Source organism: Rhinichthys klamathensis, unplaced genomic scaffold (assembly GCF_029890125.1).
Source record: "Rhinichthys klamathensis goyatoka isolate OS25496 unplaced genomic scaffold, OSU_Roscu_1.1 h1tg000121l_1, whole genome shotgun sequence".
Lineage (NCBI taxonomy): Eukaryota > Metazoa > Chordata > Actinopteri > Cypriniformes > Leuciscidae > Rhinichthys > Rhinichthys klamathensis.
The window spans coordinates 3418224-3435827 of NW_026606658.1; the positions used below are offsets into that span (position 1 = coordinate 3418224).

The window sequence follows — 17604 nt, forward strand, 5'->3', positions numbered from 1 at the left end:
TTTGGACCGGTCTCACCGATACCCGATCCGGCAAAGAATCGCAAAAACTTAGTGTCGGATTGGTGCATCCCTAGTTTTGTTACTTTACATATGTTTCGTTCGGTAGACATACAGAGAGATAGAGAGGATACACTATTTAGGTAGCAGATGATGCTGGAGACATTTGTGGTGTGGAGGTTAAGTATATAATGTCCTTTTGTTTTGCTGTTGCAGAGTCATTATTGACATACTCTCTTCCCTTTTTTCCACAAATGATCACAGATTGGTTTTTGTATTTATAGAATGAGTCAACATTCAGAGATTTTGCAATGTTTTTATGTCTCTAACTTCTGCTTATCCGCACCACCCACGTAAGCAGTGTCAGGGTCTCCTTGTCCATGCTGGTAGGAGTCAGCAGCAAGTCTTTGCCTTATGCAGCATGACGTGAATGCTCTTTAAACACTCCTGTGCTGCATGCTGCTATTGTTTGCTAGTCATCGCAGAAGTACTTCTCTTTGAGTTTAGTTTTCAATTCTTGGCTACATCAAAGCAGTTGGAGAGTAGCAGGTGCTAAGCAGTAGGTTTAAGGCACAGAGTTTCCACTGCCATGGAAAACCTGAGAATATCAGGGAATTTTAAAATAGTTTTCCAGGCCTGGAAAGGATGTTAACTTCCTTGACTTGGAAGTCATGGAAATTTTTGTTATGAATAATACATTTTTGTTGTGTTCTGTTCTAAAGTATTTCTCCAATTAGATATTGCTCTTGGGTAGAGTAAAATTGCTTGCAAGCGTAGCAATCTACGATTTTGTATGAATCGTCTTTTTTTCCCTAATGAGTCAGCCAAGCTAGAACACACATTATTCTAAATGATTCATTAATGAATCTTACTGAATTTGATTTAATTTTAAAAGTCCTTATCACATGACACAAATGATTGGAAAGTAATGCAATTGTCAAATAGTGTGGGAACCCTGAAGGCGGTCTCTTTTTGTTGGTCTTCTGTCAGGAATTGTAATCGCTTAACATTTAATGGACATAGCATTGTGAACAGGGAAAAGTGCTTTAAAGGTGCTATATGTAACTTTTCTTCTAAAATGAATCCTTTTTTTATTGCCTGTGTGTGAAGGGGTTGTAATCACACATTACAATGATCCACTTGTCGGGTTTTGCTATTACCTCTGAAGGCCAGTATTCCTATTTCTATGTGAAGTCTCCGGGTCGGATTTTCTGGGAAATCCATCGGATGTGACGTGCATATGCGTGCTCCCGAGCCTCTGTCCTTTTTATATACAGTCTATGCGACAGCACTGCAGCTGACGACATGGAGTCTGATAACACCCAAAAACGACCTGGCTCCAGCACAACACAGACTCCAACACAAACTCCACATAAATATAAAAAACAAAACAAAAAATTATCTGCTGAAGCTCGTCAGGCCAAACGTGAATCGGATCGACTTAGGACGAAAACACGGATCAACATCGGCAGACCTCCGCTATTTTTATTGTGAAAAATTACACGTTTTCAGATATGCTGAAATAATGGTAAACTGTAATGAAATAGCAAGGTAAACTACAATATGAGACATGAAATGAATACAAAAGACTGTTCCAGGATAACAAAAAGTAGGTGCTTTAGGATGTAACTTTTATTTTATGTACTAGATCTACTATCTAATGTCACTCATCCCACTACTATCATATTGTTTATAATACACATTTCCAGACACATTCAGTACAGTAATGTTATTTTCTACGATCTTACTGATACACTGAAATTGTTCAGTCTAGTCACTAACCGTTTTCGTTATCATATTATTATACATTCATCTATGTTGACATTGCTGATTGTGAAAGATACACGAATAGTTAGTGAAATGCCTTATGCTAGATAACACCACAAATGTAACGTTATCATGGTACGAGCATGGAGCATTAGTTCAACGTCAAGCTGATAAAAGTAGCCTATTATTATTGTAATGTTGCAGTGGGAGTTTACATGAGTTTCCAGCATGTTGTGTGATGCTTTCTCCGGTGTGTTGAAAGTCTCAGTGTGGCCGTGTACCATGAGTGCTCGCTCTTGTGTTCGAGCACGAGCGCTCTTATCAAAATTGGTTGCAATCTGAAACATCACCGATAGAGGCCGCTAAAAAATACATATAGCACCTTTAAGAAAAGATTTTACTAGTACTTAAGGATTTACGCCACAACTAATTTCATTAACGTTTAAATGGAAATTTTGTGACCGACTAGTCTAACATACCCCCATAAGAACGTCAAAAACTAAGCGATCTATTTGAAATGGCCTACTTAATCTATGAATCAAACAGTCAAATGCCCTTACTGAATAGGGCTGGGACAATAAATCGATGCTTAGCGATTCGTGGATCGATTTTAAAACAATTTGCTATGCATCGCGATTCTCTTTCCAATCAATTCTGAGCTTAGCTTTTGGTGAATAATTGACCGATTACCAAAATAACCGTTAGTGACAGCCCTAAATGTAACATTAACTTGACAGTATTTTGAAATTAGTCTTTGTAAAAAGAAATAAATAAAACAAAGAATTAGGGCAAATTCTGGTCCGGCAATTGCTTAACGGTGGATTCATTATTATTCTTAATGAAAAAAAAAAAAAAAAAAAAAGCAGTACAATGGCAAACTTGCTTAAATAGGTGCTTTTATAATTCGCTTTAAAACTAAATCTTCCCCTGTCGTCTTGTCAGTCAAGAGTGAGGGGAAATGGGCAAAGTGAGGTGAAATCTGACTGCTGTTACGACTCTTGTTCGGCTCACGCTGCATTGAGCAGACACGTTCAGTTTTTAATTGCAGAGTCTGTTCTCTAACTGAACTAAATTATTTTTATTACTATTAAAAATCAAAACGGCGATGGGGGGCGGTGCCACAGTGGGCAAGTGATGATATCGCTGTTGCGGCTGAACACTGTCAACACCGACTACCGCAGCAAGCCTAATAGGCAGATTTGCAGAGATGATTTGCCTGTAATGATTTTTATATCTTTGTCCAAAGCTTGCTGTGTTTTTTATGATGAGAAGCTGTGTGCGCTGTCTCTTAATTGTTTTTTAAGCAGCTCAGAGCGCTTGTTCCGAGGGCACCTGTTAAGAAATATTCAGTAGCGTATTGCCATGTTTCCAGCATTGGGAATTGTGGGCTATTTTTAGATCCTGACATATGCAGCAGTTATTAAACAAATTCAAATTCATAGTTTAACTTCAGGTGCCCTCAGTACCAGGGCTCCAGACCGAGACAAAATGGTCGCATTTTGCGACCAAAATTTGAGAGTGTGCGACTGAATGTGAGGTGTGAGAATGTGAATGTGAGAATTCAGCTGGTTGAGGTACTGTAAGGAAACGAACTCTATGAACTGCGAGTGTTGCAGTCATACATTTGTTAAGTATTGTTTGTAAATGTGAAATGACCAAAAGGTTACTAAGCACTTTGTTACTAAGCACAAGGCTTGCTACGATAGTCTGTTTTACCGGTGTTCAGAAGCAACACCGGTTACATCTTTTGCCCACCACGGCACCGTCCCCCCACTGTCGATAAAAAAAAAAAAAAAAAACAAAACATTTAGTTCAGTTAGAGAACAGACACTTTAAACTGAACATGTCTGCTTAATAAATCTTGAGCCGAACGAGAGTCGCCGCATAGATCAGCGAGCAACAGGAGTCAGGTTTCATTCATCACGAGAGCGAGGAGCTGACTGACAAGGTGACTGCGGAATATGTGTCAAAGCGAATTGTAAATAAATTCTCGCTCTGTTCTGCTCGCTCCGCTCCGGTTGACATGTGCGGCCGTGCACATGTTAGTTTTGTTTTCAAATTGGCGCCAATTCAGGGCACAGCAACAAAACAGTGCTGCTCCGCACCATTCTGAATGCCTGTGCAAACGCACTCATTTTACGTTTGCCTTTAAATTAGCGTTTTGAAAGCCCCGCCGGTGTTACCGGTATTACCGGTGTTGTCACACGTAGATTAAACGATGGGAAAATATCCTCACCGTCACATCCCTACTAAGCACTTTTTTTTTTATTCTGAATGTATGGTATATTTTTTTCATATTTGTACTGTCATGACAGCGATGGTGCTGTCGGTTTACCTTGTTGTTGCATTTTCAAGTGCACAATAAAATGTGACACTAAATGTGAAACAGCACATTGTAATTTCTGTATCTATTATCGAAGTATTAATTAGTAATACATTGGAAATTAGTAGAAATGTGTGTATTTGGTTAGCATGTTGATTTACGGTGTGTGCCCCTACATTTTCTGGTTGTGCCCCTAAAATTTTCTTTTGGGGGCCACTGTGCTCCTCGTGAAAAAAGTTAGTCTGGAGCCCTGAGTACTTCAGTGGACCTCAGCGTAAGCTGAATGCACCACAGATGGACATGCTCTCATTTCCAGTTTTTTAATCAACTGTCTATAAGATGTTTTCAGGTGACATCTTGACTGTAGATGTTTTGAGTATCCTTTGTTTTCTCCTACTGAGAAACTTTCAATAAGCTGTTTCAGGGTTCATTTTGTTGATCTGTTTGGTGTCAGATTGAGATTTTATGAAGGCCACACGACCACGGTCTAATTTAGAAAGTTTAGAGGGATCCCCCCCCCCCCCCCCCACTGCAGCCGCTAAATGTCAAGGGTGGGAGAAAAAAATTATTCTCCGATGCATCACGATTCTTTCTTCAACTATTTTTAATTGTTTTGGAAACCTTTAGAATTGATTCTGAGCTTAGTTTTTGTGTGTGTGTGTGTGATGGCACTTTTGTACTAGAGATGCGCAATCAGCTCTAACGTCACCTGAATCCACTGTTAAAAATAAATCATCCAACCAGAACCTATGATTTTCTCTTGATTTAGGCCCCATTTACACTGCATGGTTCAAGTGACCCAAATCCGATTTTTTCCTCTCATGTGGCACAGATCGGATATGACCCATGAACGTGTAAGCAGGAAAAAAACGCATGGATTCCGATTTTCTCAGATCGGATTCAGGCCTCACTCATATGTGGTAATAAATCGGATATGTATCGGATACGTGCATTTGCATGTGCCATGTAAGCAGACAAATCTGATATTCCCCAGTAAATGCGAGTCGTACGTCATTAAAAAAGTGACGTCAACTCAGGTGGACACCACCAACTGAGATCACATGACTTATTATAGGCGTGATGGAGGACGAAGGATACACACAGTGGAGCAATGCGGAGGTTTCATGTCTTTTGAGTGTTTGGGGCGAAGAGACAGTGCAGGCAAAAATGCAGGGTTGTTACAGAAATAAATCCGTGTTTGAAGACATTTCACGAGATATGGGGAGGCACGGTTTTAAGCGCTCGTGGCTACAGTGCCACCGTAAGATAAAAAGCTTAATGACTTTTAAAAATATTGTGGAAAGCAAAACACTGGATAATTTTATTCGCATCTGCATCCATTGTATTTCGTGCTGTTTTACTTCCTTTTCTGGGTCAGAACGTCTACATTTGGTAGTTTCAGCAGTGTATAGTGTAAATGCAAAAATCGGATACGGGTCACTTTTAAAAGATGATGTAAGCGGGTCGTCAAAAAAATCGGATTTGGGCATCAAGACCTTCAGTGTAAATGCAGCCTTAGATATCCACACCTGACCCGCACCCGATTGTCACATTACAATGATTCTAATATACAGTATTAAGCGTGATGATATGGTAACATATATTAAAGCTATGGTATACGATTTTGAAAATCGGTCGAGAAAGCCTGAATTTTTAAAAAAACTCATCCCGCCCCTCCACACACACACCCCTCCCCTCTGTGCTACCTGATCCCTCCCACCGGGAAACGAACTGAACTACGTCACTCAGTCAAGCTGTGATCACCGGTAGTAAACATCGGAACTGAGATGTAATGTCAGATCTAATGACCTCGCTAATGACACATCATATGTAAAATTGCCTTTAGACACTTGAACTTAGTTGCTTCATCAACAATTCAATGTCACGTTTGAGTTCACGTCAACGCAAGATTAGCAACACATGAAATGTTCTAAACTCCCCACCACCATTAGTATAATCCTACTAGTATTGCTAAGGTTTTCAGTAATTGTTATTGCAGCACACAGCGCATCTTGTTCAAATTTCGATCGGCTCGAACAGAAACCCGCTAACTTAGGCCAACTGAAATATATTCAAGGACTTCAAGAAATATAATTACTTTGACCCGTGATAGGCGATGCTAAACGGCTAACATTCCAATGCCGACCGGCAGCATGAGCAAGGTGTCAAACTGATAAAAAGCTATTTTTGTAACACGTCCATAAAAGTATAAATAAATGTTTACCTGCTCAACAAAAAGTCAGCCGTGTCAGCGTCGGTCTTTAGTCCCAGATCTTCCTGAAGCTTCCTCCAACGGTCAATGGTGGACCCTATATTTATATCCTACTCAAAGTTCGGCGTTCTTCACATTTTTTTTTAATCTCTGCTCGTTCCTCTAATGACTTTCTCTTTCGTCCTTACTTTACTGTAGGGGCAAGCAGGGGACGCTTGCTGCTGTCTTTTTTTTTTATCCATTGCTGATATGCTACTTAACTAGCTACCATAGACTGTCAGCTGCTTGCTCGCGCAATTTCATGACGCAGGAGGGGTGCGGTGGGGTGGAGACGCGAGCGCCAGGCGGAGTTTCAGTGGAGCTGGTGATTGGATGAGAGCAGTTGACCAATGTAAGCTGTCCGGCCGGACAGCTTACATTGGTCAACTTCTCTGCGGCTGTACAGCTAATAGAGTGAATGGATTTTTTTCATTCTTTTTTCTATTCATATTGTTAGGATTGTACTATATAACCATAACCAGCATCTAAACGAGGATATTAATAATGAACAATCTTTGAAATCGTATACCCTAGCTTTAAGCAAAGGCTAGGTATAGACTTTATTAGTTTGTCATATACAGCGCTTCACAGCTGTTACATATCACATACCCAGCTCTTGATTTGTCCTGGTTAAGTACTTCTCTGAAATGTTCCCACACTCTACTTTTCTTTCCTTCTCTTGACTTTCTTTCCTTCTCTTGTTTAGTTTAATTCTTGAAATTTCTCTCGGATCTGGTTTGCCTGCATTGCTGCTTAAACAAGTGGACCCTGCAATTGCGTAGCTTAATGAGTCTCCAAATTAGACCCTGTTGAAAAATTAAGCTTTAAATACTTTAATATTTCCAATAATAATTGATCAAATCCACCCTCAATTAATTGGTGTGTTATTTATTTCTTGGCCTGCCCAACCAGTGGATTGTCCGCAGATATAACAATGATCTGTGCATCAATATTCTGTCTTTAGCTTACCATTGAAAAAGTACATAAACTTGCATAAGGTTTCATGGTTGACGTGAAATACAAGGGCGATTATGAGATTCATTGCACAATCACACATCTCTTCACTGCTTTGTGAGAAACAAGCAGTTTGCTTGAAAATGTTTGGTTTCACCCTCCGGAATTTCAGTGTTTTACCTTCCAAATACTCAATTATTCCGTTTGAAATGCAGTATAAATTTGACACATGCAACTCACTTACTGGCAGATGTCTGCTTTCAAATGCTCATGTGCTCTTTGTGTGTGTTGTGAAGGATGCTTGTGGCATGCGACTGCGATTTTGTGGAAGCGGTTAAATGCACATGCAACTCCAAATTTTTTTATGATGTGAATTAATGTAAACACAGGCAGTTGTCTTACAAAACTTCTGATATGTTAAAATAGATCTTCGGCTTTAGTATGAATGCAGCCCATTAGACCTGCCGTGTCTATGATGATATAGCAATAATCAAACTGCAGTAATGCTGAGAAAAGAGAAAAATCCCTCACAGCCCTTGTCTGGAAAACTTTGACGCTGAGAGCACTTTAATTGCTTCTGTGTTTTTAAGCTATATTTAGTTTTGATTTATTAGCTTGAAGTTATTTAAATTGCAATTTTACATGCAGTTGTTTTGATTTATTAGTTTGTAATATTTAAAAAAGTACTTATACAAGTCCTTTAATAAAAATGCTGAAATTTGATATTTAAAGTTGGTAAAAAAAAAAAAAATGTAGATCAAGAACTGTTTTCGAATTGGATTGTGATTCCCAGAATTGATCTGAATCATTCTAATATGATTGTGTGCCTAAGATTCCCATCCCTACTGAACATCTTTAACTTCTATTATGTGATTTCTTTGAACCTTTTTCCCCTATAAACAGAGTCTTTGAATGCCACAGAGAAGCCTTCCTCACTCACACCCTCCTCTTCCTCTGCTGCTGTGTCTGGCTTAAGCATGGCCAACTCAGCCAGCGGCTCCTCTGGCTCCACAGTCCCGGTTTCTCCGGTGATGCAGTCGCCGGCCCCGCCCACTCTTCTCCAAGACCCCTCCCTCTTACGCCAGCTCCTCCCCGCTCTGCAAACGGCCCTTCAGTTGAACAACGCCAGTGTAGACATGGCCAAGATTAATGAAGGTAAGTGTATTGCATCTCAGTCAACGGATAGGATATGGACCGCTGAAGCTGTTAGCAAACATTTTTATCCAAAACATTAAAGGGACAGTCCCACTTGAGTAACCTGCAGAGGTTCTGCAGTGATGGCGGTAACCATTGAGCTCTGAGCTTACGACTTCAATGTGGTGTGTTTGCAAGTATAGGTTTTGCAGCTTTATTCTTGTTGGGTTTCTTGTACCACTCTAGCCTGGGTTTCCACTGAAGCAGTTTGTGTATACCAATGGATCCAACATGGCAGCAGACGCGAAGTTACCTTTCGATGCAGCCTTACGGCCGTTTCACCCCGCAAGCGTGAGCGGCACTTGAGCAGCGCGTCAGCGTAACTACATCGTCACTGCAGCTGCAGACGCGCGAGTATTCACACTCAAAGCGTTTGTACAGTGTCACAGCAGCGGCTCCAAAGCTACATATATAAGCGAGCAATTCTTTACAAAGACAACTATACATTTGTTTTTAGAAGTTGGTCATTTATAACATTGATAGTCTTGAAAGTTTGTAATGGGGAGGTGTACAACATTCGCATAAATTTTAAACAACAAAACAACCCAGAAAATGGCTCCAATCTATTAGTTTCAGTCATACTTTCGATATGTTTACAAGACTGCAAACTCCGCGAATAAAAAACAAAACACAAACCACACACTCGGGTTTGATTTGGGTTGTGCTATGTAGCTGTCTGTGTGTTATATAAACTAAAAGAACGTTTATATATAATATTTTCTGGTTAGTTTACTTTAGTTTTTTTTTTATATAATACACAACTTTCACCCAAACTGAATAATTAAAAAGTTTTTACCGGGTAGCCTAAATCTTCTATAAATATTTTTGAGTCTTGATTTTCTTTTATTTGCCTATACTCCAAGTTTTTGTTAACTCACTAGACATGCTTATTCTGTGCATTTTGGGCACTTTTTGTGTGAAATCATATTTATTTTTGTCCATCAAAAGTGTGCTTTCACTTTAATTGAGCGTGAGCAGTGCAGCAAAAACAGATTCGACGCCGAAACCCCCGCTTCACTGCTGCTCACGCGACGCTCCTGCTCGACGCTCACGTCCTGCTCCCAGTGTGAATGCACTCATTGATTAACATGCATGACGGAAAAAATACGCGCTGCTCACGCATGCGGTGTGAAACGGCCGTTAGATACACGCCATCGTGTACACATAAATCTCGGACCCATCGTCGTCTTCCTCGTCTAATTTCTGTCGCAATTGAAACGATTGGCTATGAGCTACGTACAGGCGCATTTGATAGACATTCTTAGAACCCAATAAACGGCTCTGGGCATTCGTAAACCACGCCTCAAATACGAGAAAATTAACATGTGGTTCCCAGACCCAAGTCTCAATGAGACTTGGGTCTGACGTTAGCCAGGCTAGTACCACTCAAGCAGGTGTATAGAATTGCTTGTGTACTTGTGCATGCTGGGCTTGCGTCAGCTTTTCCTCTTAACTTCACATCTCAGGGATGAATCATAGCTTTGCTGCTTCTTGAACATGGCCTGTGTGAATTGCCATTTGCGAGCGCGTCATTGCTTCTCACTTTCCATCATTAGCCGCATTTGCAAACTGATACTCAATTACCCGCTGATTCTCCGAGCTAGAGCTAGGGCAAATGAGAAGTTTGGTCCAAATAGTCTGGATTGGAGTTTGCTCTCTAACCGCTGCATATTGCACGTGTCTAAACAGTGAATTGGCATGACCCAGTGCCAGGACTGTTGTATCCTTTCCTCAAAATGGATGAATATTTGAATTTGTTGCAGTGCAGTCCCTGTAGTTCAAGCTGTGGTAAAGTGCTTTGCCTAAAGGTGTTCAGTTCTCAATCACCCCACTTGAAACTGAAACTTAAACATATTTTCTGACCTAGGGTTGTCATGATACCAATATCAGTGAAATTTCACTATTTTAAAAAAATAAAAAAATAAAAATACATGTGTATATGCTATTGAAAGTTAAATAAACTGGTTCAGAAGTTTGGGGTCAGTAAGTTGTTGTTTTTTTGTAAAATTGAGGAAAAAAAATTATAAGAAATGTTTCTTGAGCACCAATCAGCATATTAGAATGATTTCTGAAGGATCATGTGACTGGTGTAATGATGCTGAAAATTAAGCTTTGCCATCACAGGAATAAATTACATTTAAAAATTATATTAAAATAGAGAAGTTATCTTAAAATGTCGTAATATTTGACAATATTACTTTTTACTGTAGACACCTTTTATCACTCTGAATGATTTCAGTACTGTTCTTTTGACTGCTTCCTGTCACATTTTGTCCTTGCTTTCTTGCTTCATTGTGTTCTCTCTGTGTTCTCTGTAGTTCTTACGGCTGCAGTAACTCAGGCTTCGCTACAGTCCATGCTCCATAAGATCTTGACTGCTGGTCCGTCTGCCTTCAACATCACAACTCTGCTCTCCCAGGCTACTCAGCTGTCCAGCCAAGGTAAACACACGCACACACACACACAGCCCTAGGCTGGGCGATATGGCCTAAAGAAATTCCCTGATTTTTTTTAACAAATCCGATTTTGATTTAAATCGATTTTTTTCTTTTTCTTTTCTATTTAAAAACAATCTGCAGATGACAAATAAATTGTTCAAAACTTGTTTTAACTTTTTGTTTTGATTTCCCTTCTGGAATTTGGTCTGGATTTCCCCCTTGGGGTTAAAGTGCTATCAGAAACAATAAGCCAAAAAGACAAAATTGCAGGCCCTGCCATTGTAAACAGTGAAAATGTAACATAACATAAAATGGGTGGATTTGGATTGGGGCATGTAAAAAAACAATGACAAAAAAAACACTTTCATCACAATAAGTGTATTATTGACAAAACATTTATTGACAACATTTGGTAACTAAACAGAATTTTATTAAGTTCAGTGACAACACAATGTTTACATGGTACAATGACTGGTATGTTACTGTTTTTATTATTGCTTGACACAAATTTTACAATTTCAATTCTTCTATTCAAATTTGCTTCAATATCGATTCCTTTGGATAAATATTAGGTACAGTAGATACATGTTAATTTTTCTCAAAAAAAAAAACCTCACTACAGAGAGCCCTATCAGCTGGTATTATTAAAGGTTAAAAATAACATCTCAAATTAAATATAATGCGTTTTTTATAATAACAACATTATAATATTTTAATGATATAGGTAAAAATATTTACCTATATCAAAATCCAACTCAATCCAATTTAAATCCAACTAACGTGCTATGGTCATTAAATGGCTTTCCTGAGGAAAATGTAACGTTACGTGACATTGTTCTCCAGCTGTTTTATGGACCTCTCTCCACGATTGAAAAACACTGACCTTCTCTTTCTTGTCTGTCAGTGTCCTTTGCTTCGCAATTTTTCTCTGCGTGAGAAAATGGATGTGTGGCGTGAGGGTGTGTAAAAAGTGACAATTGCTTGAGTCTCACGGTGAATTTGTGAGAGTTGGCAGCCCTGCGGATTCAGTTTGTAAGACTGTAGGTTGTTTTTTGGCGGGTGTGCTTGTGCTGCCACGGTCTTGTTCATTTGCCATGTTGTTTGTGTATCTCTATGGCAAACGCGCGGGGGGAGGGCTAAGCCCGAACTACGGGAGCGTCGGCAGATGTTAAAGAGAAAACCGATTTTCATTCAAACAAGTCGACATAAACTAAACATTCAACTACTTAATCGATAAAATCGATTTATCGCCCAGCCCTAACACACACTGCTGCTACTACCTCACTCTCAAACCTGCTATGTTTTTCATTTGTGCTACAATGTAGTCCAAACTAAATTCCTTCGACACATGGTTTTAGGGTCAGCTCTGTTTTGTGACCTGATCTTGAACTTTATAACTTGAGCTCATGGTTTTGATTGGTTGTTGGCGTGAGATTGTGTTGCTTGTTGTCGACTCATGTCAGCTGTGGGGTTCTGAGTCAGCTTCCTTGAGTTAGCAGATGGGGTTGGTAGCTTAACAAGGATCACACACAGGCTTGGCTGCTGCTGTCTGAGCAGATAATGAGCCACGTGGGCTTCAAAAATGATTTTTGGTTTTAACACAAGTAGCTTTGTGTATGGATTTGTCATACTGCATCTGTTATCTGGCAATGTCTTAATTGCATATTGAATATAGATTGTGTGTGTTAGATGGGGGTGAGTAATATCACCACAATCTAATTTCACAATACAAGTAATTTTATTTCACAGTAATGATAGATATCACCAATTGTTTATGTGAATACTTGCCAAGATGGGCATTTTGACACATTTTTGTGTTTTTGACCTTTTAAGTGCAGTAATCCTCAAAAGAGAACTCAATTTGACTGTGTGTGAATTGGGTGCAAGTGCACAGAAAGCTGCTGTCAGTGTGCCGGTACCAAATTGAGTTCTCTTTTGCAATTTATTCCTCTTTCTTTTATTAACTCTTTTGAATGTCAAGCGCGCCTCCTAATTTTTCTTATGTCTTTTCTTTGTCACTCTGTGTCAGTTACTTTTAGTAATGCGTGGATATATTTACATACTTTATATCATCATCGCCACAGCAGTGTGTGAATCTAATATGAAATGGGATCAGTCCGATTTTAGCGTTGGTTTTCAGATATTCATCATGTAGTCAATGGATAAAACTCGTACTGTGGTGAAACTAGGGGTCAGTGTCCATAGTGTTTCTGTGCTTGGTTGATGTTTCTATATTGGTATTTCTATAGTGCTCTGTTAGGGGATTTACAGTCAAAGACCCAGAAACGGAAATGATTAAGACAAAAGTCAGAATTATAATAAATTAAAGAGAAGTTTTATTGAAGATAGTTTGTAGTTTCATCAGCAGAAGTCAGCTTCAAGGCTCACAAAGTGTTCGTATGCCGCCCCGCTTACAGTTACAAAGATCACAGCAGTTATACCCTTCACCAAGGTCTAAGCTACATCCTTGCTTCAGGTTGAATGATTCTGATTGGCTAAGAAAAAGATAAACCGTTATTTTCCACACATATACTGAATTGAAGCAGCATTTTATCCAGAATCCACCCCCTTCACCTCTAAACTGTAAAGTGTTAAAAATCTATGTAAATCTTACTATGGGCATTTTCTGTTATTTTGTAGTCAACTACTCTGTCAGGTACTTATTTAAAGCTTTATTTTTTAACAATAAAAAACATGAGTGACTATTTTTTTGTTCAAGTTACATCATCTCTATAATGGCTTCAAAATAAGTAAATTTCAACCTATATTTTTCTTTTGATAAAATGAAATGAACAATTTTTGTTGCTTAAACGTCATGGCTTAAAAAATCACACAGAGCTTAAATAGAAAGCAATTTTGAAAAGTAGACCAATGTGCATGAATGCGCAAAATCTCGATGCGTTTATAAAGGCCGTCACATTTTTGTTTAGTGTTTTATTCAAAGAAACTATAGGTCAAATTTTGCTTGTTAGCCTGTAAATAACCTCAGATAGTGTAGCACATGTCATATAAAGTAATAATGTAAACATGTAAAATAAAGTAAGATTCACCACTTTTGGTTCTTCTAGTGATATTGATGACTATTACTGAGAACCACCTGTCCCTTGTCCACAAAGTGTTAATTTGTTATTGTGAAATTTATGAGGAGTTATGTGGGAAAGTATATTTGGTTGTTTACAACAGGTGATTGTACAGATGGATTTCAGTTTGCTGAATTTGAGTAGAACACTTGGAAGCTTGATTTTAACCTTGAATTGAATTTATAAAAAGACGAACAAATAAATTGCAACAGAAGCACAAATATAAAAATACTAATGAAATAATTTCAGTGTGCCAGTGTTATTTTAGTATTATTTATATACTTTTATAGTTTTTATTTTAAAATATATATATATATATATGTTTTCAGTTGAACATTCTGTAACACATTCACGTTTCAAAATGTTTAAGTTTAGGTTTTTCCATCTAATATATACTTCAGCTTTTTCAATTAACAAATGTTTTAATAGTCTTAGTTAATAAGAACACTGCAGTGTGTAAAACTAGATTTTAATCGGAGCCAGAACTGCATTTGTTGTTAATGACATGCCTGTTGTGATTATTTCTGGCACTATATCTCTTCACCTTATTTCTCCTCTTTTTTTGTCCTATGGAGTAGCCCAGCAGTCCAGCCAGTCTCCGATGTCTCTGACATCAGACGCTTCCTCTCCTCGGTCGTACGTGTCTCCCAGAATCAGCACGCCACAGACCAACTCAGCCTCCCTCAAACCGCCCCTCAGCACCACGCCGGTCTCCTCACAGACCAAGGTATACAGCAGTCAAATAGGATGACAGATGTCAAATGAAACTATGGCTTTGTAATGCACTCTCTCTCTTTCTCAGATGAACATTATGACAAATAAGTCCAGTTCTCTCCCTCCACCGTCGTCCCAGCAGTCCCTCCCCACAGACAAACATCACGACAACGGCAATTCTCCACGGACGCTGCAGAGACAGAGGTGACAGGGCGTTTGGAAGTGATTAAACAGATCCATCAGAACTTTGTTGAAGTTTATTAATACCCAAGTTTATTGGCTTATGGGTATTAACTGCCCACTGCATGCCATATTTGTAGCTTAAAGTGGCTTTTGTGGTGTTCAACTGCCATCTTCTGGCTGTTTGTGGTATTGCTGCTTTTGGTGTTCCTGGATCACATTAAAATGAATGTATTTGTAAAGAGTTGGTGCAGACAAAGTAGTTTTGTTTTTCATAAAAATGTAGACAGACATTGACCCATCCCGTTTGTGAATTGCAGCAGTCAGAGAAGTCCATCTCCGGCTTCGAACCACATGGGCAGTAACAGCAGCAGTAATAATGGCGGCAGCGGTGGAGGTCAAGGACCAGGTGTAGTCAGCGGAGCGATGCCCCCGGGTTCAGTACCTGCCGGCGCAGCCTCAGGCAGAGCAACATGTACCTTCACATCCACGCTGGCCGCGCACTTCAATGAGAACCTCATCAAACACGTGCAGGGGTGGCCCGCGGAGCATGTGGAGAAACAGGTATGTGAATCTGTTAATTTCATAATCTTATTTGTGCTTTGTATTTCATGACTATGATTTTATTTATTTAAAAGTTTGGGATCAGTAAGAGAATTTTTTTCTTAATGCGTTAAATGCATGAATTAAATTGATCAAAGGTGAGCGCAAAGACATTTATAATGTTACGTATGATATCTATTTGAATAAATGCTGTTCTTTGAACTTTCTATTCAGCAAAAAATCCTAAAAGAAAATTATCTCGAGCACCAAATCACCATATTAGAATGATTTCTGAAGGATCATGTGACACTGGAGTTGAAAATTCAGATTTAAATAAATTACTTTTTATACTGAAATTCATCAAATAACCCTTGGTGAGTATTAGAGACTTCTTTCCAAAAAATTTAAATATCATAATGACCCCTGATTTTTCAATTGTAATATACAACACTCACTACGTCTTAATATTTAAATTTGCTCAAAAATTTGAAATAAAGGAAAGAAAATGAAGAAACCGTAGTTTAGTTGGCACTATATATTCTGTCTCATCGAAAAATGGCACACAACATCTGAGCCATGAAGTATTGGGAATGCACAAAACATCAACAGTCCCCTGTCTTGATCCAAAAATGTAGATTTTTTTTGTTGCATTGCTAACTGTTCACATGTGGCTCTCCTGTCCAGGCCTCGCGGTTACGTGAAGAGGCTCACACCATGGGCAGCATCTACATGTCAGAGAACTGCACAGAGCTGAAGAACCTGCGCTCACTGGTGCGAGTGTGCGAGATCCAGGCCACATTGCGCGAGCAGAGGTGCTTTTCTCTTTCTCGTATAGCATTGCATGTGCATGTGCATGTGACGCCCATTATTGCTCATATGTACTAACTTGGTTCTCTTTCTCTACAGGATACTGTTTTTGAGACAACAAATTAAAGAACTTGAAAAGCTGAAGAATCAAAATTCCTTTATGGTTTGAGGAACTCTGGGCTTGCGATGTGGTCTTGAAACAGGAGGAGAGAAGGGGGGTAGGTGAATGGGCGGGCAAAACCCATTTCATGCGCGCGGAACCCTGGAGAACCAAAGTTCTGTTGCGTTCTGCTCTGGGCCCAGTCTTACATTAAACAAACTGCAGCGAGGTCTTGCTTGGACTGAGAGAGGGGAGGGGAGAGGGGTGCGGAGAGGTTTTCAGAGGAGCTGCCCTCGCCCCGTCCCTGTACATGTAGATGATTTGTAGATGTTATTTCCATGCTGTAAATATATTTTGTAGATGAAGCCATGGGAAGCCATGCCTATCAAAGCTTTTGACATCCAAACGTTAAACTAATCAGCACCGAGGCAGACTGGGATCTCAAGTGCCCTCATTGTCACCATATGTAGAACTCTTGACTGCAGATTTTTAAATGACATGATTAAAACAAAACAAAAAAGAAAGCAAAAAAATCTTCAGTTATACGATCGGTGAACCATTTGCCTTGAGCATGTACCAGACCTGCATGGAAAAGGTGGACTAGTCGACCGGGACATTTAACGAGGACGATGACGCGCACACTCTTTGTCTTCTCACGACCCTGCACACGTATCCACCGGTTCATTTCTCTTTCGCTACATATAAAAAATGGTAGTAATGCTACATGGTTATTTGGTTAGTTTTTTTTCTTTCTCTGGTTGCACTATAATAGTTTCATTCCCTCACCCCATGCCTTTTGAGGGGGTTTACATCATGTTTGTCCACAATGGTTCAGTGGTCTCCTACCTGCCCTAATGGCCCAGCGATATGCCCATGGTCAACACCAGTGCCTGCTTAAGTGATGGAGTGAATGTGAGCAAGAACGAAAGGAGAACAAGAATCATTCCTGCTGCTCAACCCATGTCGTTCCCCTCCCTCACCTCCCTTGGCAGGAGATGAAGACTGGTTGTCACCCAGAATCCCCTTTTCTTTTCTCTTAATCTTTCCAGGTTATTTTTTTCTTTTGATTTCTTTTCTGTACCCTTGTTTTGTTTAAAAAAAAAGCTGTACTTTAAAAAAAGAAAAAGGAAAAAATGAATGTGAGATGCAGTGGCGACTTGCGTTAAAAACCAGAGTTCATTCCTATGTACAGTTGCTAAGTAATAATGAAGTTAAAGTTTTATTAAAGTTGCAGTGATTACTAGTCTATCAGATAT

At 39.3% G+C, this 17604-nt stretch overlaps 1 protein-coding gene across 2 annotated transcripts in view; it reads left to right on the plus strand.

The window, feature by feature from the left end:
* Nucleotides 1–16894, plus strand: part of waca (WW domain containing adaptor with coiled-coil a) — a 37328-nt gene extending 20434 nt beyond the window's left edge. The window contains exons 7-13 of one of the 2 annotated variants that reach the window (XM_056255557.1): nt 8196–8447; nt 10805–10927; nt 14583–14731; nt 14807–14922; nt 15219–15462; nt 16126–16253; nt 16348–16894. In XM_056255557.1, the coding sequence (XP_056111532.1) occupies nt 8196–8447; nt 10805–10927; nt 14583–14731; nt 14807–14922; nt 15219–15462; nt 16126–16253; nt 16348–16417 (1082 nt within the window). In that variant the 3' untranslated portion in view covers nt 16418–16894. The remainder of the gene's footprint in view (nt 1–8195; nt 8448–10804; nt 10928–14582; nt 14732–14806; nt 14923–15218; nt 15463–16125; nt 16254–16347) is intronic. The other variant, XM_056255558.1, reaches the window with a different exon arrangement.
* The last annotated feature ends 710 nt before the right edge of the window (nt 16895–17604 follow it).